Source organism: Blennius ocellaris (assembly GCF_963422515.1).
Source record: "Blennius ocellaris genome assembly, chromosome: 20".
Lineage (NCBI taxonomy): Eukaryota > Metazoa > Chordata > Actinopteri > Blenniiformes > Blenniidae > Blennius > Blennius ocellaris.
The window spans coordinates 3,210,595-3,236,679 of NC_137669.1; the positions used below are offsets into that span (position 1 = coordinate 3,210,595).

The 26,085-nt window shown below is 41.6% G+C and overlaps 1 protein-coding gene across 2 annotated transcripts in view; it reads left to right on the forward strand.

Moving 5' to 3' along the window:
* The window catches only part of trappc9 (trafficking protein particle complex subunit 9), a 270,086-nt gene that overhangs the window by 38,750 nt on the left and 205,251 nt on the right, over positions 1-26,085 (forward strand). For both annotated transcript variants that reach the window (XM_080515759.1, XM_080515760.1), the window contains 3 exons: positions 2,995-3,121; positions 4,689-4,834; positions 20,907-20,992. In XM_080515759.1, coding sequence (XP_080371885.1) covers positions 2,995-3,121; positions 4,689-4,834; positions 20,907-20,992 — 359 coding nt within the window. The remainder of the gene's footprint in view (positions 1-2,994; positions 3,122-4,688; positions 4,835-20,906; positions 20,993-26,085) is intronic.

Genomic DNA, 26,085 nt, shown 5'->3' on the forward strand with positions numbered 1-26,085 from the left:
AGAAAAGCACCTTAAACCACCCCGGACTCGCAAAGATCTTTTCTTTGGCCTCCTTTGATGCAAACCCTACATTTGCACACGTACCGCAGAGCGTGGCAGGATGTTATCTCCAGAGAAGCACCTGTGTGGAAGTGTCAGTGTTCTCCATTGTCCACCCCTGTGCTCCTTTGTTCAGCCCGTCTTTTAATCTGACACTCCTGCGTCCAGCTCGCTGTTTTAGCTGTAGGCGAGAGTAACACGCTGGGGGAGTGTACATGAATGCAGTACGTGTGGATGGCATCAGTCTGACATCTTTTTAGGAGTTTGCTGCGTCGCTCCAAATGAAGGCACACTGAAAAGTCTATTTTTCAAGCTTCAGCCTAAATTTGAATCAGTTTTCTAAATACTGTCACTATAAAGATCTTTAATGGTTGTTGAATTTCTTTCTTTTCCTCCAGAGTGTCAGGACTCCATATTCTCCTGGGACTTGATAGATTTATAGCCGATTGTCACCTGGAACAACAATCCAACGTCATCGTCTGTCCACTAGAACAGTGTTTTTCAACCTTTTTGAGCCAAGACACACTTTTTTCTTTGGAAAAATCTGGAGGCACACCACCACCCAAAAATGTTAAAATGTGAAACTCTGTAGCCTCTATTAACAATATAAAGTCATTCCCATCAAAGTTTTATCAACAGGAATCAAATAAATACAGAAAAAACTATTTCCCAATTTCTTTTTTTATTATCCCCCGCTGTGGCTGATAGGCCCCGAAGGGGGATCTTGAAACAGTCTCCGTACGTCCGTCCGTCCGTCCGTCCGCCCGTCCGTCCGTCCGTTTGAACGTTTCTACCTATATCTCGGCAACCCCTGGGCCCACAGTGACCAAACTTCACATGTGGATACATCTCAGAGGGGGAAGGGATACTCTGGTGACCTTGACCTAATTTGCATATTAAGTAGGTCACAGGGTCACGAAGTGCTTAAAAACACATTTTGGGCTCTGGAGGCCTAGGTTTTTGAGCTAGGACTCTGAAATGTTATACACACATGATACACACTCCAGGGATAACCTCCAGTACACCAAGTGACCTGACCTTGACCTTGAAGATTGGTAGGGTCTGAAGTTTGCTCGTCATGGTTGCACAATACATGTATTTTCATATAAACATTTCTCATTTCTCAGCAGTTCCTGGGCCCACAGTCACCAAACTTCACACATGGACACTCCACCTGGGGAGAAGGGGCACCATGGTGACCATGACCTAATTTGCATATCAGGTCACAGGGTCACTAAGTGCATAAAACACCTTTTGGGCTCTGGAGACGTATTTTGACATAGCTTATGAAGAAGACCTTTCAGATTCTACATAATTATCTACTAGGACCCATGGAACACCCTCTAGTGTACCAAGTGTGCTGCCTTAGAGCTGGCTTTGTGAGAAAATATAAAGCCCTCCGGCGGGGGATTAGCCGAGCAACGGCCTTCTTGTTTGTACTCCCTCAGTGTGAAACCTGGACCTGATGGATGAAGAGCTGAGATCCTGGTTCACATTCTTCCTTTTCAAAAGCTTCTCCATCACTGTCACTGACACAGTACTTTGATACAAGATGGGAGCAGCAGGTGGAGATTAACCAGACTGACTCTTTCAGTTTCAATTTCAACTGCAAAGTTTTATGCTGCCATCTATTGGCAAAGAGTAGTTATACATGATTACTCTTCAACACACTGCTCTCACAGCTGACAGTGGCTGTGAGAGCAAATGTTTTTTTAGGAAAAAATGTGAAATTGGATAATTTCCCACGGCACACCTGACTATATCTCGCGGAACACCAGTGTGCCGCGGCACAGTGGTCGAAAAACACTGCTCTAGAATGTCTGTGTTCTCCCAGCGTTAATGTTTATCGCGTGTTGTTCTCTCTGTACATATTTGCGTTGTTTTAATGACAAAAACAAACAGCGTCCACTGGTGGCAAAAACAATTACCACATTTTTTTTTATATTCCTGACGTCGCCCTTTGAATGGATCATTTTGAAAACCTTGACACGTAACCATAAAACTTTTCTGAAATGAATGAATGCTTCTGTAAATCCTGAGACATTGTAAAGAATCCAAGCAAAAAACAACAAAAAAAGACTAAATATGTCATCAATCATCGACGCTTTGAACCTAACTAAACTGCCCTTCATTCATCCATTCATCTCCTGCTCGTTCTTTCTCTTGCACTTGGTCCGTCTTCCCTCCCTCTTCCAGCCCCGTCTCTCACGTCTGCAGGTTGCTGCTTTCACCCTCCACTTATTTACAATCTTTTACTGTATGGACTCATTAACATATTGTTTCTTTACGCCGTCTTTGAAATGTGTTTCCTGTGGGCGGGAGATGTGAAAATTAATTGCTGGAGCTGCTAAAACAGGCAGATAAATATCCAGTTTTTGGCTTGGACAATAAAGATATAGCATGAATGACCCCGTTTGGGCGAAGTGGTCGAAGGGAGTTTTATTTTAAGAACCTATAATAAAAGAAATCAAAGCTGGCCATCATAAAATCCTAATGTGTACCTAAGAGAGGGTTGTAGGTCCTGGTAAAATCATTGCTCGTGGGTGTCCTTCCTGCCCTGACGGACACTCTGGAAACTTGCAGAGCCAAAGCAAATTCTACAGCTGGTTGAGCAGTAATGTTCCCTCCAAAAGGCGTTGATGATGCAATAAAAGTCAGTTGAAAGGCCGGGGCTCCGACTGCTGAGAGAGAGAGGGAGAGAGAGGGAGAGAGAGGGGGAGAGAGGGAGAGAGAGGGAGAGAGGGACACCTCACAGGCCATTAACGTCTATTTAATTGATGTCGCTCTCCAGGATGAATCGTCTGCAGCAGCTGAGGTGGGTGCAGGGGCCTGTAAAGACACTGGTGTTGTTTCGGGTTGTTGCAGCCTTGTTCTCTGTGCGATCGTGTGTGTAGATGGCTTGATGTACTCGTTACCATTGATCCTCTCCGCCGCTATGTGCTTCCACATTTATAGAGAAGAAAGAGGTGACTCAAAGTCTGGAGAACTACACCGCCAAGTGTCCGGGGGGAATGGAGGTCATCACCCTTCCTGACGGACTGAAGCTGCCGCCCGTGCCTTTTACCAAACTCCCCATCGTCCGGTAAGACGGCGTCGTGGCTCAGCGCTACAGTGGAGACCCGGGGTGTCAAACATGGCTCAGTCCAGGGGCCACAAACGGCCCCAATTTCATTTCCAGGGTTGCCGGATCAGTCAAATACTGCCATGATAGTTAAAGAAAAGAAAAGCTGGTGCAGAGTATGCGTGGTTTAAAAAAACAAAACAATTAGTACCCAAAATGACTACAATCTTAACAATGAAATGAAACCTTCTGGTGCAAAATCCAAGAAAATTTGTTATTAAAAACAAAAAAAAAGAATCAATCGTTGAGAACTTTTTACACTTTGCTTGGCAGTTTGGCCCGATTGGAGCCGATTTTGACCCTCGGGCCTTAAGTGTGACATCTCTTGTTTGTTTCGACTCATCAGTAGAGAAACAGACGTTCAAAGTCCGAGAAGTCAACGTCTGCATGCTTCTAAAAAATGTGATCATATTTCTATCTTTTTTTTTTTTCTAATTCATTGCAAAAGGATTTCTTTTGTCCAGCTTAAACTCAAACAAGCATCAGTAAAGATCAAACGGACAACAAAGAGCAGAGGGAAATCTGTTAAAGTGACTAAAGCCTGTTTACAAGGCGACGTTTGACAGGAAAACGCAGGATTTTTGCAGCATTCGTACAACAGTGCACGTCATGGCTCAACTTTGTGACGCTTCAATGAGATCTGTTAGTTTTGATTAAAATGGAGAGATTTACTGTGTGATTTGAAGGATTTATTCAGTCTCAGTTTAGTTTAGAATAGTTAATTCAAATAGAATGATTTAACACGATGAAGGAAGACACAATAAAAGAAAAGTTTTAGTTAAATAAGTGGGTTCATGTTTTGGAGTATTTAATCTTCCTTCTGAAAACTCTGAGGGTTACATCAAGCGAGTGGTTTCATTTGAGTAGTTAGAGCTTTTTTGAGTGTGGAAATAATTATGAAAGTGAGTTTTTCTACATCATAAAGTTACGGTGGAAGCAGAAATCAAGGGAAATCAAAATTCTGCCAATAACGTCGTAGAAAAAAAGTTTATAACTCCTTTAAAGTTTGGTACTTTTGAATCTGTTACAGTAGTTTGTAGTTGATCTACAATAAAGGCTTATTGTCTCTGGAAATAGTTCAGTTAGTTTCATTAGACCTCGACTTTATTCATATTCGTATTTTCCTTTCTTCTTTTCGGGTAAGTAGATTTTTGAAACATACCTTTAACACCTTTATTTCACAGGGTTTCTTTATCAGCTACATTAATTAATGGACCCCTGGTCCTGGAACCTGTGAAATAACACACACTTTGTTCAAGTGAGTGTACTTCTTATTGTTTTGCTGACCTTGTAAACCTTAACGACGAGCATCGTCATAAATCTCTCCTGAAGAACTGCACTAGAAATGAATATTCATCAAAAAGAAACTCGGAATAAGCAGTTGTTACCAGCTGTGAAGTTAAAACCGAGCACACTTCTCTGGTGTTTCCATTGGAAGTGAAATCTTGGCGAACATGAACACGTAATTTGAGTTTGTGGAACATCGTCCTAACGCTCATCATTGGTTTTGATTTCCAAACGACTGCAGATCAGTGAAGCTCCTCAACCTGCCCGTCAGCCTGCGGCCCCACAAGGTGAAAGGCCTCCTGGGACAGAACATGTCCACAGCCAGTCCCTTCATCTACTCTCCCATCATCATGCACAACAGAGGCGAGGAGCGCTGCAAGAAAATAGGTACGTTGGTTGTTTTGTGGGCATTCGTTGAAATTCCACTTTTCATCGACCCAAGTAAAGCAGACAGATGCAAGCCTGTGGTGTCTTGTGAGCATTAATTAGCCAAGATCACGTCTGTCGCCTTGGTCAGGATTTTCAGGGCCGGTTTAAAGGATGATTCAAGTGAAATTATATCTTTTTTTTTGGGGGGGCGTTTTTGTTTCCGAAATGTTTTGGCAACGTTTTGAAAATGGCAGGAATGTTTAAAATGATATTGATGGCATGACGGGTCATGAGTTTGTTGTTTTTATAGGGAAACGGCAAATAACATGTGCGCAGAGAGCAAAGCACTATAAACGTTAACAATGGCAAGGACACAGACATTATTATGGACAGACGACAATGTTGGAGTGCTTTTATGAATTTCGACGCAAACGGAGGCAAACATTGTTTTCATTGTCCATCATCTGAGGATGTGCATGAGCGGTGTTATCAAAAAGTAGCGATTTCCCCCATTTCCATGGAGATGATAATGGTTCCATCTCAGGAGTTGTTTTCTAAAAGTTGCTCCGAGCACCGTCGTCGTGGAAACGGACCCCTGAAAAGTGACAAATGTCCCAGTATGTCTTGGCAGCTTCTGTTGTACACACCGGCTGTTTGATTGACTCGCTTCACCCCCTTGTGGTACAACACTGTATTACAATATACATACCGACGCTGCTGACTTACACATTTTATACAGTTGAAGATCAATACAATAAAATACACATCAGGGGTTGAGGTAACCTCGTGACATTACCTCATTGAGCTCGTTTTAGATTCTGTTTGGTCACTTTTGCATATTTACCGTATTTTCCGCACTATAAGGCGCACCGACATCAATTGACATAATTTACAACTTTGTTCATATATAAGGCACACTGCATTATAAGGCGCATGCAATAGACCAGTGGTCAGCAACCTTTATAGCTCAAAGCCATTAGGTTCCATTTTCCACTGATTCTAACACCCAGAGCGGTGCACGCACTTTATTTTGATAGTCCTACCTGCAGCCTATGCCAGCAGGACACTACACACTAAACCTTCTTCACTGCTGGTTGACAACTTACAACTACCGGTAATAAACTAAACTACATGAACTAAGCAACAAAAACACAACACAACACAATTATTACCGACACCACAAACCAAATATAACCCCCAATAATTGCATTTAAAACACCACAAACAGCTGCAATGAATTATGGGAGTTTCTATCGGCTGCACTGAGGACCTCAGGATGAATTTGTCGCTGCAAGGCATGATGTCCCATCATGCCTTGCAGCGACAAATTCATGTTTTGTGTTGTTGGAGGTTATTGTGGGTTGTTGTTGGGCTTGGTGTTGTGTTGATTGTGTTTATGTGTTTTTGTTCCCCAGTTTAGGGAGTAATTATTCCATCTAGTTTATTTTGGTTTGTTAGAATGTTGGTTTGCAACCATGAGTGATGAAGGTGTTGTGTGGAGTGTCGTCCGCTCTGAAGATCCGGTTGCGAAGTTAGAGTTGTCAAAATAAAAGCTTCTGGTTGTTCAGCTGTCAAATAGCAGTCTCGAGTAGAGCAATTCTTCCATATATAAGGCGCACTGGCAGCTTTTGAGAAAATTTGAGGTATTTAGGTGCGCCTTATAGGGAGGAAAATACGGTACTCGAGAATAAAATCCACTCACACTTGTTTCACTCCAACTCTTCCTTTGTCGAGCAGCACGCACATGCTTGCAGCACGTTTATTGATCATGATATCGTCTCATGGCGATGATATCATGACACATCCCTGATTGGCTCCGCTGGCTTTTTAACAGTGAACCATCCCACGTCTCCACTCCAGGTTATTGTCTTCTTAAAGTAGCTGAGCACGCCGACCAGTTCCACGTCACATAAATCACAGGTGACTGATATTGCCCAGCGGCTGTAATTCCTGTAATGACAGGCCTGTGATGCCTGTACATCAGCAGCCTCCAAAATGTGACGTTAGATTTAATCCGATTTAGCTCTTGAGAAGTAAAACGTTTCTTTCAATTGCAAACTGCTTTTAGCCAGAAAATCATCACAAATTGACGATATTTACATAATATCAGAGAGACCGTTTTGAAATGAGAGCTTTTTTTAAATGCTTTGAATGTTTGTTGCACATATGCTCAGGACAATAACCTTTCTACTTTTTCCCTCTAATTACAATCAACGCTAAGAAATGCATCTGATGGAGGAATTCTGGTACCTGAAAACCAAGAAGCATCAACTGGCTGTCATTTCTTAGTACACAAACAAATTAGTTGCATTAGGGACAGATTTTTAATTGGGAGAGTGCACTGTGTCTTTGTAAACAACGTCCAGTCCAGTGTTGAATTAATGGGATTGTCTGGTAAGTGCACTAAATGCCTGAGAATCACACGGCAGATTCATTACAGCTGAAGGCTACATGCTGGAGTGGCTTGCCACTCTCCTCAGAAGAAATACTGATGTATGACAATCCGCAGCTGTTTTGAGCTGTGTCTGGAGTGAATGCACTTTGCCGTCGGCAGGGTCGTAAAAACCATAAAAGTTAGCGTCGTCATTGTGTTTGAGCAGCTGACGGAGGACGTTTTGGCTGTACATTAAATATCTGGGCATGAAAGCAAACATGGTCCTGATACTTACAATCCCTGGCTGAAAACCTATGAAGTAAATGTAAATGATGTGCTCATCTTGATAAACAATAGAAGACTCATTCGTGGAAAAAACCCCCAGTATGTCTGATACATGTTATGATGAAACTACAAGGCTTTGGTCCTGCTGTTGTAATGCTGATTTCTTTGTGGTTAATGTCCTTTTAACAAAAGAGTTCAATATTAATTCAAAAAGTGCTAATGTGGTATTTTAAGATTAGAGTTGTAGTGACTGTGTGAATGTCCTCGTAAAAAACACACAGAATACACAGGAAACGGACTGAGAGCGATTTGAAACCATTGAAGACGATTTTATGACATTATTGTTGCAAGAAGAGACAAAGTCACAGTACAACCGTTGCTTGATTATCCAGGAGTTTGTCTAACTATGAAGTCAGACAGTGTCTCCTAAAGGCTGAATTGTTTTGAGACTGTATTGAAGGACAGCAAAAGCAGCACAGAGGTTCCAACAGTGCTGACACAGCTCACCCTTGAACACAGACTGCACATTACACATCATTCTTTGTGAGACAAAACAAGATTTCTCTAACAGTGTGCTAAAAGACGAGAGTCACTCATTTTGAGCAATATATATATATATATCACCCCCCAACCCCAAAACCCAAAACCCAGCCACCCATAAAATTCACCCAAACAAATACACCCTAATATGCCCAAAACCCACTCTACATTTGGACGCAATTGAAAAGCCTGAATAACCAGGACACTGAAGTTTCTGCCAACACCCTGTTAAGAGCTCTTTAACGCCAATCTCGTCAGACAAGTGCTCTCGTATGCAGCCCATTAAAGGAGTGATTTCCTAATACACGGCGTATATCCGCCTGATATTAACTGTAGCCTACACGTTTCCCCCGGAGCTGCTCGTTTCTTCGCCCGGCTCTGAGGCGCTCCAAGTCCGATATTCCTCTGGAGGACTGTTGAGTGGCGAAGCGGCTGGAGATTGGATTCATGCGTGCCTTTTGCTGCTCACTTTCTCCACCTCCGGAGAGCCAGCAGCCGACTAATGAAGTTAGGATTCTCTCTTGAGCCATTCAAGACTTCCCCCAGCGAGCATTGACTGCAGGGCGCAAGTCTTTGAATGGCGGGTTGAGCCGTGCATGTGCATTCATCCCTCGGTGGAAAGGGAAACACTGATTTCCATATGAGAAAGTGCATTGTTGGATTGGTCGATCGACCAAACGGGCGCCGTGTGCAGTCCGGAGATTAGATGATGGCTGCCAAACATGCCCCTCCTGCACGGTGCAAGGAAACTTTGTTTTCCTTTTCCCGTCTTTGTAAAAAAAGTATGCAATCACTTCTTTGTTCAGAGTACTCGGTTTCCCTTCTTTTTCCGTGATGTAATGCAGTGATGGATGGCAGCTTTACACAGCGACCGTCATCACTTAAAACCGGTGACAAGGTGGCCAATGACGGACGCTCGTCCCCGACGTCTCCGCGACTTGATAAACGAGGGTTTGTACCGCCGAGCTTCACAGCTGGAGACCGAGCGGTCGCCTCCCACTCGTTCATTTCACTGATGGAGAGATGAAGTCAGAAGAATTCCCGGCTCGGCTCGGAGGTGTGCGGCCGTCGCTTATTTGTACCGTCTGTGTCTTCAAGCCCCCATGAATGTGATTGATGCTCAGCCACACCGCCCGGGTTGATCCGGCGGAGGACGGTTTCCTGTGTAATTGCTTGGAGAGCCACTTTTAAGAACTATCTGGTGTAAAGCTATCCGTCCGCTGTGATGTGGGTGATAGGCTTTCTATTACAGTGGTATATGAGCTTACAGGGACGTGACTTATTCTTGGTCTGGCCCTCATCAGACAAGCCTGGACATAGTATTGCCTGTGAGTGTTTGGGAGAGGATATATTTTCTATTGTTTTTGCCCCCGCGCCCCACTATATTACATCTGAAGTGAAATAATAACTGGGAGGTTAGAGTGCTGACTTCCTGCTGTAGGGCCCTTAGGTTTGTTTACATCCGTAGTGATTTAATAGTGCAGGACCCAGACCTTTGAAGTACATGGCAGGGAGAACAATCTCTAAAAGCCAAGACGATTCTGGACAATTCTTACATTTCATCTTAATTGTGCTCAGAGCTAGTTTTTTTACTAGTTTTGCTGCTTTGCAGTGTTTTGAAACTTTAGCATTTTGTAAAGATGAGGCCAAGCCACAATGTCCTGCTCGCCTCCAGTGGCTGTTTGCTGTGAAGTTCACGAACCCAGATTTGACCTTTTCTGAACTAACAATTGAAAATCTGCCTGGCTTCTATCCTCTCACAGAATTTTCATTACTCACTTCTTTATGTAACACTTGAGTACCTATCAGATGCCATCATGGATGACTCCCACCGGCGACGGATACAACGTGCTATCATCAGCAAACAATTTCTTTTTTTGAAGTAACAATGCCAAAATAGTATTACTGTGCTTGTTTGAATTGTGTAGAAGGGACACGTCAAACTCTTTTCAGGAGAGTTGAGCTGAAAAGAACGCATTCGTGCCGTAAACTGATGCACAACACCCTGTCGTCTGCAACCATGTTTGACACCGTGGTTTTTTCAGACCAATTTTTCATGCTAATGAAGAAGGTAGTGACTTCATACTTTCTGCCTCACTGATCTTTCTGATGAAGAAAGCAGATCATTGCAGCCGATGACACTTTTCAAGGTCATCTTGCGGCCTGTGGGATGATTTAGGCACGCTTGTTGCAGTCTTCATGTAGAATAACATAAAATAAAATGCGATAAATAAAAATGGCCACCAGGGAAGTACATTTAAAATGTGTTGTTATTGCAGTATCAACAATATGCATATTGCAAGAGACTGACTGGCTTTGCCACATTATGTTCTAGATTAATGCTCCTCAAATTACAAATGACAGTTTTGTGAAATAAGTCGAAATCATTTCTCAAATTGTGCATATAAAGAGTCAGAAGGACTAAAATAAAGAAAAACAAAGCAGTACACTTTTGGAACCCTGTTGATGAACTGCAGATTCATGTGTATGATGGAAATAAACAAACGGGGCCCAGTCACAGCTGGCATCAAGAGAAAGAGCAGTGTTATTTGGAAGAACAAATCTTAAAATTCATCGTCAACGATATTACAATACTTGACAAAGATACTGCATGTCGTATGTTCACCAAATATCATGTAGCCATACTGGAAAGGTCCTTGCGCGGATTATCTGTTCTTTATTTAGCTATTTGTTACACGTTGCAAGTCAAAAATGTCCATATCGAGGACTTCCGGTTAGACGCTGATGCAACCAGGCGCATAATTAAGAGCTCTCTCGGTCGGGAAACTAAACTCGATATATTACCTTTATAACTCAACATTTGGACGACACAACTTTGCCATGAAAGGTGGCAAACACAAACAGAAGGGGAAAGAATCAGCTATCAGGCCGGACACGATGGAAGAAAACGATAATGACGGACCGGAGAAAACCACACCTGCGGCCTCACACGGCGAGGAAGCGCTGCTAGCAGGACTGGCTAATATACGCAGCGACATACAAAGCCTCAAAAACGACTTTCAGGAAAACTTTAACACGTTCAAGCAAGAGCTGAAGCAAGAGATGGCTACTTTTAGACAAGAAATGGACAAAAAACTGGATGAAAGTAAAACGGAGATGCAGTCACAAAAGACGAGCCTATCAGAGGCCCAGACACGGGTCTCGGAGCTGGAGGAGTGGAGCGCTGAGGCTGGGGACAAGCTCACGGAGCTGGAGAAGCTCTCCCGCAGGTTGGGAGAGAAAGTCACTGACCTAGAAACAAGGTCACGTAGAAATAACATGAGAATCTTCAACCTGCCTGAGGATGTTGAAGGCAGTGACATGACTAAATACATCATCCACCTGTTAACAACTGAGCTCCAGCTGCCGGAGGGGATGCCCCTACAGATACAAAGAGCTCACCGAACCCTCGGCAGGAAACCTCCTCCAGGTAATGCTCCGAGATCCGTAGTTATAAACTTCTTACAATATGAAACAAAGGAAATTATTATTAAAAAAGCCTGGCAAAAGAAGGTGACAGTCAGTGAAAAACGTATCTGGTTTGACCATGATTACCCCACTGAAACTGTCCTGAAGAGAAAATCATACATCGACATAAAAAAAAAGTTAAAGGAAAACGGCATCCGCTTCCAAACACCGCTAACAAAGATGAGGATTCACTGGAGCAGCGGAGTTCGTACGTACGGGTCAGCCAGAGAGGCAGCGGTGGACATGAAGGAACGCGGATACGAAGTCGACGTCCGAAGCGAGTCCACCGGCACTGATGCGAGGACGACCCCGGGATGGAGCCGCGCGGGGCGGCAGCGTTCCAGCCAGAGCACCGCGCTGAGAGCGAGGGAAATACTACAGGACTACCAGCTGGTTAACTGACTCCTGCTTAAGGCGCAACAGACTCGACACACCTTCTATGATCAATGAGTGAGTTATAAAGACCACAAATCTAAAATAATCACGGAGAAAAATACTGATAAAAATGTTTGTGGTTTAAAATGTTTTGCTCCGGCTATGAGAGCACGTTCTTTAATGTTGGACATATCCAGACTTAGTGTAGCTTATTGTACCTACAAGTCTAGGGAAGGGCCCCCACCTCGTGTGGGGTTTTACTCTTCACCCACCAACAGGGACCATGGGAGGGTAAGGTTTACTCTCCCCCATTGGAAGCAAGTTCTAAGTTCATTGTTATTATTTGTTAAATGTTTTGAGGTTGTTTTATATCAGGGGAAATGTTTTTTTCTAGTTGAATATGGCATACAATAATGTCACATTAATGTCGCTGAATGTGAATGGTCTAAACACACCAGTTAAAAGGGAAAAGGTCATGAGAAGAATAAAGAAAGAAAAAGCCCATGTAGTATTCCTACAAGAAACCCATCTAGACAGAAGTGAACATGAAAAGCTAAAGAAATTTGGTTACAAAAATGCTTATTATAGTTCCTATGCTAATAAAAAAATAAGAGGTGTTATTATACTGATATCGAATACTGTTAAATTTGAACTGATGAACGAGATAAGAGATAATAAAGGTCGATATGTGTTAATTAAAGGAAAACTTGAAGACCAGATTGTTACACTGGTCAACATATACTCACCCCCCAATAGCAAAACAGATTTTATTCAAACTATTTTAAATAGAATAGCAATAGAAACAGAAGGAACCTTAATCTGTGGTGGAGATTTGAATATGATTCTTAAACAAAAATTGGATACAACGAGCCAAAAGAGGAGTAACACACATCTATCAAGATTTACTAAAGTTGTTCTAAAAGAAATGGGAATGATAGATATTTGGAGATACCTACACCCAAAAGAAAAGGAATTCACATTCTACTCAGCACGCCACAAAATATATTCAAGGATTGACTATTTCTTTGTTAACATACAAGATATACACAAAATAAGGGAGTGCAGAATTGGCACAGCGGACGTATCTGACCATAACTCTTTACATTTGACAATACAGATAGGAAACAATAAAAGGAATACGGTGTGGAGACTAAATGTAGGAATATTAAACAATATAAAAACAACTGATTGGATAAAACATGAAATACAGAACTATCTAGAAGAAAACGACAATGGAGAAGTGAACCCAGCCATTCTATGGGATGCAATGAAAACAGTTTTGAGAGGTAAATTGATATCTTACACTTCAGCAATAAAAAAAAGGAAAACAAAGGAATTTAAAACACAAATTGATTATCTGAAAGAACTGGAGAGGAAACATCTGGCTACAAATGACCCAAATATATTAGTGGATATAATAAATATACGGAAACGAATAAATGAACTACTATTGGAAGAGATTGAGAAGAAAAATAAATTTTTAAAACAAAAATACTACGAAATAGGACCGAGGGCAACAAAATGTCTAGCAAGAAGAATACGAAAACAGCAAACGGAACAAACAATATTTAAGATGAGGGACCCACAAACAAAAGAGATTCTACACAAACCAGAGGAAATAGAAAGAGTATTCAAAAAATATTATAAAGAGCTATACACTCAACCCACATTAGATAATGAAGATGAAACAGAAACTTTCCTAAAAGATCTGGACTTGCCTTCAATTGGCACAACCCAAAATGATATATTTACTGCAATCATAACTAGAGAAGAAATAAATGAGGCCATAAAATCATTGAAGAACAATAAATGCCCAGGAAGTGACGGATACCCCGCTGAGTTTTATAAGACATTCAAGGAAGAATTGGTACCTCTCATCCAGTCCTCATTTAATTGGACACTAAAAAATAATAAAATGCCACTATCATGGGCAGAGGCTATCATATCAGTCATATTGAAACCAGGAAAAGATGGGAGCTTGTGTGAAAATTACCGTCCTATATCAATATTGAATATAGATTATAAACTATACACATCTATTATTTCAAAGAGACTTAATAATTTTATAGCCGATCTAGTTGACGAGGATCAAACTGGGTTTATAAAGGGGCGACAGACGCAGGATAATATTAGGAGAACTCTACATGTGATAGAAGAAGCAAAACAACAAAAAATGAGTACAGTATTAATAAGTGTCGATGCAGAGAAAGCGTTTGACCGCGTTAACTGGAAGTTTTTATATCAAGTTTTAAAACGGTTTGGTTTTAATCCAAAGTCAGTGGATTGTATAAAGACATTGTATCAAAACCCCAGTGCAAGAATCAAAATAAATGGTAATCTGTCAGATAAATTCCTGTTAGAGAGATCAACTAGACAAGGCTGTTGTTTGTCCCCCACATTGTTTGCCCTATATATAGAACCTTTAGCACAGGCAATTCGACAAAAACAAGAAATCAAGGGAATAGAAATTAAAAACACAAATCATAAAATAGGACTGTTTGCAGACGACATTATCTGTTTTCTTCAACGACCGAACCAATCAATTCCTGCACTAATGGAACTTATGGAGCTTTATGGAAATTTCTCAGGATATAAAATTAATGTCAAAAAAACGCAAATACTGGCACTTAACTATTTACCAACAAAGACTATGCAGAATAGATACAAATTTAATTGGAATCTGAAGGCAATAAAGTACTTAGGAGTGATGGTTACAGAAAATTTAAATACATTATGTGTAAAAAACTATTGTGACGTCACTATAGAAATCCAAAAAGACCTTGAAAGATGGAACACATTGCCTTTGGATTTTAGTTCAAAAATAGAGATTGTAAGAATGAACGTCTTGCCAAGGTTACTTTATTTATTCCAATCATTACCAGTGAAGATACCCCGAATACAATTTTTAACATGGGACAGGAAAATATCTAGATTTATATGGGGAGGGAAAAGGCCCAGAGTTAAATACACAATCCTCCAACTCCCGAAAGATAGGGGGGGATTGGCCCTCCCAAATCTAGAGTATTATTACATATCAGCTCAACTGAGATATATTTACTGCTGGTGTAATCCCATATATGCAGCAAAGTGGAAAGACACAGAAAAAACCATAAATAATATTCCAATACAAACTCTGATTGGAGATAGAGAACAATACAATAAGCTGAAAAATGAAATGGACCCGACAACAAGCTTCACACTGGATATATGGTACAAAGTTATTAAAAAATTCAAACTACAAAAAGGTATTAATACTTTTAAATGGATCGCATATGACACCAGTTTCAAACCTGCTCAACAGGAGCTGGGATTTAAACAATGGCTATCAAAAGGAATCACAACATGGAAAGTTTTAGAAAAGAAGGGGAAATTTAAGAGTTTTGAAGAGATGAAGGACGAATTTTGTCTTGACAGATGTGACTTTTTTTGATATTTACAAGCGCGAGAATATTACAATAAAGAAATCAGGGGAGCTCCTTCCATGGATGAGAACACAGTGATAAAAATGATAAATGTAGCATACAAAGGAAAGTTGATGAGACTCATATCCAAATTCTACCATTCACTTCTAGAGAATACTAAGAACTCAACAGAACACATAAAAACTAAATGGGAAACAGAACTGACTACTGAAATATCAAGTAATGACTGGCAACATATGTGGAAGAACCACCAAACAACCACTTGTTCTCAGAAATGGAGGGAGTTCTCATGGAAAAACCTGATCCGTTTTTTTATTACCCCTAGGGTTAAAAGTAAATATCTAAAGCAGCCTCTTCCATGTTGGAGAAACTGTGGATCAGTAAATGTTAATCATAGCCATATATTCTGGAAGTGTTCAAAAATAAGTGAGTATTGGAAAATAATAAACACAGAAATAATAAAAATTTTGGGCTATAAGATACCGTTGGATGTCAATATACTGTACCTGTGCAATTTTTCAGTTGAGTCTGTACACTGTAAAGATAAGTACCTGTTGAAAATTTTAACAGTGGCTTGTAAAAAAACTATAACAAGGAAGTGGTACCAAGCTGATCCTCCAACGACGGAGCAATGGATCCAGACTGTTGAGCAGATCCAGTTAATGGAAAATTTGACTCACATGCTGAGATTACAAAGATCCCAGTTTGAGGAGAAATGGGAGAAATGGACAATATATAAGAACAGCGACAATGTAAATGCAACTGAGTGAGAAGAGACATGTTGACAAAGACACTGGTGACCCTGTGAGTTTTGAAATATTTTCCCCTGTAATTTAATTTATTATATATTTTTTGTTTTTGTTTTTGTTTTTGTTTTGTTTGTTTTTGTTGTATTTGCTTTGATATGTTTGTTCCTGTTGTTCTGCAATTGTTCAAAAATTAAATAAAAAGTTAAAAAAAAAAAAAAAAAAAATGTCCATATCAAAGTCTGCAGCAGTTCACGTATTGTATTAACACCACGAAGATGTGAGGAAAGACGACGTAATCACCAAACTCTCCACTGCTTCTCAACCGGGTTTGGCTTTTTTGTTTCTATTCTGGCCTTTTGAACTCAATATTAGGTAAATGTCCCACAGAAATTGCGTTTCCATCTGCGGCATTAATGACTCTAATTTCAAAGAAGCTGGCTTCGGCTGTGTTTGATTGCATTCACTGCTGCTCCGGGGTTTGCTTCATTTCACATGCATGATTTTTGCTTCAGTGCCCAGGCCTGTGCCGCGCATATATTATTCATGGTGAAAGATTAATGTCACAGATAATTTTGTACAAGATGTTTCTGAAGAATGCCTGAACATGAGTAAACATGTCCAGTTCTTCTTCTTCTTCTTTTAGTTAATAAAATGCGGTTTTCACAGTACACGGGAGGCAGTTTGACAACATCATTTGCCCCGGAAGAAAGCAAATCCAAACACGGCCAATGTTTAACTGCCCATGCAGCCATGCATCGACTAAGAGCATTCGTTATTGCCTCGTACGACGAGGTTTCAAAGAGTCGAAGCCTTCGGAGATCTGTGCTGAATATCAATGGCCACTTGAGGAGTTCGCAGTGAGGCAACACAAATACGACGGCAGCGGTCCACTTTGTTTTTCCATTTTCTGAGGTGTATTTCACACTTAATTGGCCGGCTATGAGAGCATGCCTGCGAGCCAGACCTGAGGGTTGTGTGGGGGCTTTCCAGACATTCATATTATAGATATCTTTCCTTTGACCGGCTTAATTTCCCAAGGTGCATGGCTGCAGTTTGCCTTCCATAAATCCCCTCTCCTGCCAGGGTCGGAGGCAGGGTTTTCAGGCCCTCCTTTGCGAGTCTATTTACAGCAATGGACTCTCCAAATGGACTAGAATTTCAAAGTGGAGATGGGTTTACAGTGGGACTAAAGGAGCTTCTCCGTATGACAAAACCTTTCAACATCTCTTTCGGGGCTGATGGATATACTGCACTATAGAGTTGTAAGCACTTCCTACTCTTTTTTTCCCTTTATTATCTTGATTTTCTCTCAGGGCATTTATGGATGGAGCTTTTCTTACTTTTCCTAAACATTTGAACCTTGAAACAATCCTATGATGCATCACTTTTTAAAAAAATAAATCATTTTTCCCCTCTGGGCTGCTTCTAATTGGGTCCTAACGTAATTTGATCTCATTATTGCAGCGGTTAACTCATCAAAACGGCACAATACATTTCATTCTGAGTGATCAATCAGGCCTTTGGTGACGTAGGCATCACATGGAGGTGTTGTGACTTTTCTCCCTTTCTTAATTAAGTGTATATTCATGTTATGCCCATGTACTGTAACTGATTTACTAACTGTAATGCTTCAATATTTGAAAAAGCCACAAACTGAGCCTCACATTGAGGCTGAGTGCTAATGTCGGTTGAAAGGGAACCTATAATGCTCATTTTCAAGTTCTCCTTTTTTTACTGTGGTGCTTTTACCACAGTAGCTTTTCATGATGCACATTTTCAAGCCTTTGTTTATCTGTTTCAAGCCCTCTCTCGGCAGCTTCTCTTCAAAGTGCCCTCGCAGTGAAAACACACTCTTCTATTCAACCACTTTCAGCATGGCCGACATAGTAAGAGTAGAACATACTTGAAATATCAAAGAGTTGATTTATTTCACCCTAATTTATTCATACATTAAAACGTCCATGTATTTTGGAATTATTGTATATAAAGAGAACCAATTCAAGTTTTCAAAAAATCTTCATGAGATGTTCAGATGTTTTCCTGCTATTTCTTTGCCAAAGCCAGAATGATCATAATCCAAGTTTTTGGTTACGCAACCAGTGAGACATTGATCTGGACAATAGATTTCAGATCTTCAAATTTGAAGTTTTGACCAATGAAAAGCAAATTCCTTTCACACATATTGTCCAGGGAAATGTCTGCGCTCAAGAATCAGTCTCCACATGTGATCCAGATGATGGTAAACTTGCACTTTATTGGAGAAACATGCGCACTGCTAGGATTAGTGCAAAGTTGCGTTTCTGCAGTAACGGAGACGGGAGCAGGAGTGTTCCAAAAAGTTCCATTTTGGGAGCCATTTTCAAAAAGCTTAGTTATCAGTAGCACCGCTCACCGTTGTCATGGAAACGGAAGTCCAAAATGCAACGTTTTTCACAGGGCCCAATATGGATTGAAGTTGTGTTGACTTTATTGTACGTGTCAAACATTTTCAATATATTATTGAATTGTGAATGTAAGGGCCAATCCCAATTCTATTTTTAACCTTACGCCTACCCTTTACCCCTCCGCCTCCAAAACGAGGGCAAAGGCAGTTTCAGCCCTTAGATTTGGGACACCCCTCCCCCTCTGCTCACTCCCCCCCAACCCACCCCTCTCACTCCGTCTCACAGTTATGACGTCATAATACGGTGCCGTTATATCAGCAGAGCTGAGCCACGGATGTTTGTTGATTTTCCAGCAGGAGCATCGTCCTGCCGTCCCAAATTCAACGTGTTGCAGTAGCTTGGCTGCTTTGTTTCGTTTTCCGCCGTTACATATCAAGGAGAAGAAATAGACAGAGACATGGATTACTTCAGTTTTTGCGCTGTATTTGGACTTCAGAAATATTTCCTCATTCACCATGTGAAAGCGGAGGAGCTTCCTTGTTTGCTCGGGGGTCCCTGTTTTCAAAACACCCATTTTAGAAGACTTTGGAACTCGACAGTGTAATAATAAAATGTTATAAACACAGTCTCTATGAAACAAATACATATGGAAGCTACATACGGCAGCACTACTGCCGTTCTTACTAGTATAACACACAACAGGTTTATATAACTTTAGAAGCGTATATATGTGAAATGCGAGTCCTTCGGCCCAATGTCCTTCTACCCCTCTGTTTAAAGTGTGCATCTGTAAACGCTTCGTTTCGAGGGGTGAATAGCCCTTCCCCTCACCCCTCCGCCTCTGCGCAATAGTGACATGGGACACCCCTCAGACTCTCGTGAACGCGCATTTCAAAGGGGTAGGGGTAAGACGAAGGGCTAAGGGGGAGAATTGAGACGCAGCCTAAATTGTTTCCCTGCTTTAACACACCTGAATATAACAATACCATCACCAAGCTCCATAGATTTCCGCACAGCAGATGATAAAACTTTGCGGAGTGAATCCTCTTTGATTTCTTGTCGTTGGAGCTGGCAGTCAGAGGTAAATCTATTTTTCCAACTAAAAAGACAAAAGAATCCATGGAAAGACCTTCATGGTTTCTTCAGAATGTCCCCGTCTGCCGAGGGGAGAAACCTTCTAATCCAAGCAGTCCAAAAAAACCAGCTGCTTTTATTTGCGTGCTCTTGGAGAAATCACCTGTCTTAACAGCTTCGGTCAACAACAACCAGCCAGTGAGTGAGTGTGCTGCACATAAAGAGTGTGGAGCACTTCTGTAATCTGCATAAAGCCAACGTGTAAAACTGACAGATTGTCGTTTAATGTGGAGGTTTTGTGCCAGATTATTTCTTTGGCAGGCTGCACTCGACTGCTGGAGTCACTGTTGATCTGGAAACTGTAAGCCAGACGACAATCTGCTGGTTTTGGGGCGAAGACGTTCACTACTGGGGATGTGTAGGAATTGGGAGTTAACTGCCTCCTAAGTAAGAGTAACTCACTGCTACTTCAGGAGGGAAGGGGAACGAGGGGAACGAGGAGGAGGAAATGCTCGAGCTGAATGGTTTTAGTTGAACACGAGAGAATGTCCAGTGCTACGATAAGTGAATACGAACACCTGATGCAAGAGTCATGATGTTAATGCCTTTGGGCTTTTTCTTCCAAATAACAGTCCTGTTTATTTTATTCTTTTTTTTCATCAGCTCAACGTTTGTAATTCCCACCAGCAGAAAAGTTTGTTTTCTGTTGATTTTGCTCATTTTTCCTTGACTTTGTGATTCTTATTTCTGCCCTTTGACTTCCAGATATAATATAATTCAAACTGGCAATTGGTTTACATTTTTTATTTACTTAATCTTACAGTTTTCTGTGAATTAATTGCAATTAGGCCTTTACATGATGTTTTTAGTGAAAATGCAGCATTTCTGCTCGTCTCAGAAAAATCGCAGAGTAGCAGGGTTTTCAAAAAGTTTTGTGCCATTTACAAGGATGCTGAGTCGTATCTTTTTTTAAAGTGCCATATTAGGTGCTGTTTTCTAAAATCTTGCATATTCATATTCATCACCCAAGTTGCAATACAAGCTTCATGTTTTCACCTAATAATGTTGTGTACAAAAGGCCTTAATCACAAATTTTTTTTTTGTATTTTGTGATTTTTAGATATGTTTACATTCATGATATGTTGTGCATCCCTTGCCTATGGACACATCACAATTTTGTTGATATGTTGGGGTTATTCAAATAGTAATTAAACTCATATTTGGTAAACTTTTCATTTATTTTTCTTTTCAGGCAAATTTTTCACTCTTTACAATTATCGTTTTCCTTTTTTCTCCCCGCTCATTTATTGACCCAAAACTAAAATGTATATATTTGTTTAATATTTCACTCAACATTTTCAGAATTGGGTTTTATTATCAATAAAACTCTTTTTTCTTTTTTTCAATCTGTCTTCTCAGACTTCCAGTGGGTCCAAGGAGATGTTTGTGAAGTGCAGCTGATGGTCTACAACCCCATGCCGTATGAGCTTCGTGTGGAGAACATGGTAGGTTGGCCAGGATTCCTCCAAGGAGCATCGATGACCCACATATTTCTCAATGCCTATATAGGGAAACGAGAGGTTGCGGCATGTTTTTCTTTTTTTTGACTTCCAGTAGCAACATAAATGGTCCCTGGACACAAACCCAATGATTGCGGTGATTTATGGGGCTTTTTTACAAGCTTTTCTGACGGTTTAGTACTGTGAGGATTGTCTGAGTAAACGGTAAGAAGAGACGCTCCCGCTCTCGTGAGGCCGTTTCATTGGCTCGCACAACGTCTGGAGGACCAGTGTTCAAAGTGCGCATCGGGGACTCCAGGTCAGCCGCGTTGTTTAATAGGTGCTTGACTTCACAGCGTTGTTTTACCAAAGGCTGTGAAATACTGCGAATGCACCTCCCAAGGTGGAACCTTTCTGAAATGCTCAGTCTCCTTGTAGATGGCGGACCACGCTGCTCCTGCTCACCACGGCCGGAGTAAAGAGTTCATCTGCACACGTGCCAGAAGATAGACAATAATGTGTCCCTCCAGTGTCTTGGCCCCCCAAGACTGTCTTCTCCTGGGAATTGGAAGATCTCGAGTTGAGAGCTTGGTTTTAGACAGAGAGCTGTCCAGCCGTCATTTTCTAAATATTTTCTAAATGTGTTTCTAATGGCTAATTTAGTCTAAATTCATCTTTTTTTCCCCCATGATGCTGAGGAATTCTATCTGCAGAATCCACACTGGTGGGACTAAATCTATGAATTTATGATGGGGCGTAAGGCTGGATCAGGTCTCTGATATAAGAAGGAGCCTGACCATGCAAAGCTCTAAAGGTTAAAATCAGAATTTTGAAATTGGTCCTGTAGGACACCGGCAGCCAATGGAGAGCTTTAAGGACGGGGGTGATGTGCGTCCTCCTGTTTGTGCGGGTCAGGATTCTCGCTGCAGAGTTCTGCACTAACTGCAGGCGAGACAACTCCTTCTTGTTTAGACATGAAAACAAACTGTTACAATAGTCTAAATGCGAAGACACAAAAGCATGAATAATCACCTCCAAATCATTTTGTGAGATCATTTTCCTGACTTTGGAGATTCTCCTCAGCTGGAAAAAGCAGTTCCTAGTCAGCTGTTTACAGTGTTGCACCAGCGACATGTCTTTATCAAGACAAACACCCAGGTTTCTTAGTTAGTTAATTAGAGAACAATATAAAGTATTTCACAGTGGAGAGTCTGCAGGGGCTCAATTTAGGGTGCAGATAGAAGCAGTGTGAAGCTGCAGAGGATATAAACAGGCACATGTATGGAAGTTTGAAGTAAGGCGAGTTAGTTACAGGTACAGGTACAGGTGGAAACATCACCAACGGAAATGAGCCATTATATTAGAAGACTAAAAGACGACATAGAAAGCATCAGCAACACTATCAGGGAGAAAAGGAATTACAGTATATTACTGTTAAGAAGTGAAATCTACACGTCAGAATGTAGTACTTGGTCGTCCAGAATGCACTAGAATGCTCATTAAAAAAAAAACAAAAAAAAAAAACCTCATGTCAATTTTGGACAAACACGCCAAGTGCCTTTCTAAAGTTCCAAGGTGCAAACCTATGAGAGGAATAGATCGTTCTTCCTTCTGGCTGCTTCTTGTGTCTGTTTATGAACACAGTGATTTGGGACAACCGTGACATGAAAAGCAGATTCAGGGAGAAGAAAGGCCATCATGGGGGAACAGAAGCCACTCCAGGCTGAGGGAAAGGACAATGTAGTACAGGGCTGAAACGATTCCTCCACTTATTCCAGTAATTCCATCACTAAAACTCATCTAGGAAGAATTCTCTTGACTCAATGCTTCATTTAAACCACTTCCGCTTTTCAGGACGTCATGTCATGCAACGCGCAACATGCAGAATGGAGAAGCAGAATGTCAGAGACGATGGTTCTACAATTTGAAAAACATTTTTTTTAACCGATTCATCGATTAATTGAAAAAATGATCAACCGATGAATTGATTATTAAAATAATCGTTCGTTGCAGCCTGGATGTAGTTTGTCTATTTATTCTGAAAGTCGTGTAGGAGTTTCATGGGCTGCACGGCTCCAGAGCGAGAGCAGAGATGGCAGCGTCTTATTCGTATCCCCCCCCCCCCCCGTGTTGTCTGCTAACGCCACACGCTGGCATCCATGTGGGACTGCAGCCCACCTCCGGTCGGGAACATCTGGCTGCCGGCCGCTCGTCTCTGAGTTTGCATTCCTTTGTGTCGGAGCTCCAGAGAAGCAGATTTACCAGGGATACATTTCTCACTAAGTCAGAAAGAGTGGCTGTAATAGGGACGCGTGTTGCAGCCCTACAGAGACCACGCTGTGTTCTACTTGCTCCACTTAAGGACTTAAAACAAGCCTTTCTTTCTTTCTTGCAACGTTGGAGATCATTCATTTAGAGTTTTCCTTATTCAAAGTCCTATCACAGTCCTGATCTACACCGTTTGATAACCACGGTAATTAGACTCGCTGCTGTTGGTTTTTCGTAGCGAAAACACGCACACGTGCGCGCAGAGAGCAATACGCTACAAACATTAACAAAGACGAATTCACAGGCATTTGTATGGACAGACGTTTGTTGTTACGGAGACTCTTAACTCTGAAACTGCCAAGTTCCCCGGAGGCAAACGTTGTTAATGTCCATCTGCTCCAGTATGTTGAGAAGGATTTACTGCAGCCGTGTGGTGCACATGCGTAGTAGCGGCGTTTCAGAAACGTTGTGTTTTCGACTGTTTCCATGGAGTCGGCGTGTTTTAGAAAATGTCCCATCTTGTGAGCCGTTTTTCAAAATGATGCATTAGTTTTGCATTTTCACTGCAAAACAGAGCCTAAATGAGAATAACTTTTTCATGGTGTTTATCAGATTTGAATGTTACACACTGCAAAAAGGGTTGTTTAAATGTGAACACTACATTTGAGGGGAAAATTATTTAAAACTAGTGAAATGATCTGTCCATTCAGCAAGTAAGATTCTGAAATCCAGATTCATTATTACACTGTAAAATCAAGGACTAAAAAGAAGTGAATATATTTTACAACAAGTCAAATTCTCTTATGTCTAAAGAACAAGATTGGTGCGTCGTGTGCTCATACTCAAAATACAAAACGTGGCGCCCTCAAAGCCGTACCTCAAACACATCACATGTTTTACATTTTAAGAACTTTTCTTTGTGCCCACAATTCTAATGGAGGCTCAGAAATGTGGTCACCAGAACGGAGTTGGGTTCGGCCGTGCAGAGTCTCAACAGACAAGGTCAGATAAGAGTGGGTGATGCCATCAGCTCCTCCCACCTCCGGGCGGATGAATGGGCTCACGGATGGAAGTTGAACTCGTTCACTCCCCAGCTGGGAACCTCGGCCGGCGCGTTGTAGAGACGGACACGGTGACGCAAGCCGCCGGCAGACAAAGTGACTGCCGCCATGCCATCCATCCCACCCAGCCAGCCAATGTGAACCAGACTGCTGGAAACAAACGCTGACGGAAGGTCACGCTTCCTTCTCGTCGCACCAAGGTGACCCTGCGCTTCGGCACGGTGGACCCTCCTTCGCAGTCCCGACACGACTTTGACGCTAATACCCAGCTTTTCTTCCTGCTTTATTGATTTCCTATTAAAACGGTGGATTTTCCCCCCTGCAACAGCCCCGATCCCCCCTCTGAAAGAGGGGTCACCGTCTTACACTTCTGTCATCCCATCCACAAACAACTCAGGGACATATTTACTGAAGGTTTGTCTAAAAATGGCCAATGATGCATTTTTGTTTGTCTTCCTCTGGTTCGTCATAGGTCAACGAGACATTGAGCAGCAAGGACGGATTGATCATTCACTCCAGAAATGGAAGTTTTATTTGTCCTACTGGGTGATTTAGAATCATGTACGTTGCTCTCCCTGAACTCTTTCTCTTGTCGCAGAAAGAATTCCTAGCGACTAATGATAATCGTACCATTATCATAGCATTAGTTAAAGCGAAGTGAAAGGTTAACCGCCGGCTGAATGAAGTCACGCTACACGCGGGGCTCAAACAATGGAGTTTACTCTGCACATCGCCTTAATCGTTATTGTTCGTGAAACAAGCTAATTAACCTTTTCAAGGCGCGATGCAAATGAAGTCCCTCCAATAGGTTAACGCTGCTGCTAACACTGTCCAATAAAAGCAAGCGGCCTCTCCGCGGGGGGGAAGGGGGGGGGGGGGGGGGAGGGGGGGTGGGGGGATTAAATCACAGCCCAGGGACCTCGGAGGTTCGGCGCTCCAACAGGCTTTCTCTAGTGAGGTAGTGTCTGCTCCTCGGGCCCCGTGCAGTCATTACGTCACCTCAGTCTGCCTTGTAGCACGAGGCAGCGTACCAGGAATGTAAATACGAGGCCGGATTATGCATTTAAAGAGCGCTTTGGAGGCTCGCGCTACGTTTTCTGCGTACAAATGAGGCTGGGATGATGTCACCGTTTTGTATTTCCTTATCGACGATCATCCTCTGATGAAGTGGATTTTTTTTTTTTTTTTACCTCAGACTAGTAACAGGTGCTGCAGACAGGCTCCCCTGCTGCGCCCAAGTTTCACTGCAGCCCGCTGCGGAGTTCGGAAACAGAAACTACAATATCTGTGCTTATGTGGATTAAGAGAGCCGTATAAATGACTCATTGTGGCCCATTTCTGTAAATGTGAATACTCCCACACTTGTGGCCTGGATCACATCAGACACATTTTTTCCAAACTGTTTTCATTTAAACCTTTCTACAGCTGCAGATGATATAATATAAATCGCAGTATAATGATGCTGCTTTATGCTAAGAGAAGAAAATGCACAGCAAATTTGCTCCTTGTTATAACAAATGGCAATCCGGATTAAATTAAACAGACATTGATGATAAGCACATTTAGAAGAGAACAAAGCTGTCGACTGCAGTCGATTCCCACACATCCCAAATGAAAGAAATCAGAGAAATATATGAGAAAGCAACAATTCATTTCTTTCCTTCATCGTTTCACATAGTTAATAAAGTTTATGTATATTCTCGCAAAGTTCTGCTGTTTATCTTTTAATATGGATCTCTCCTTTCTAATGGTGAGATTGACAACATTTCC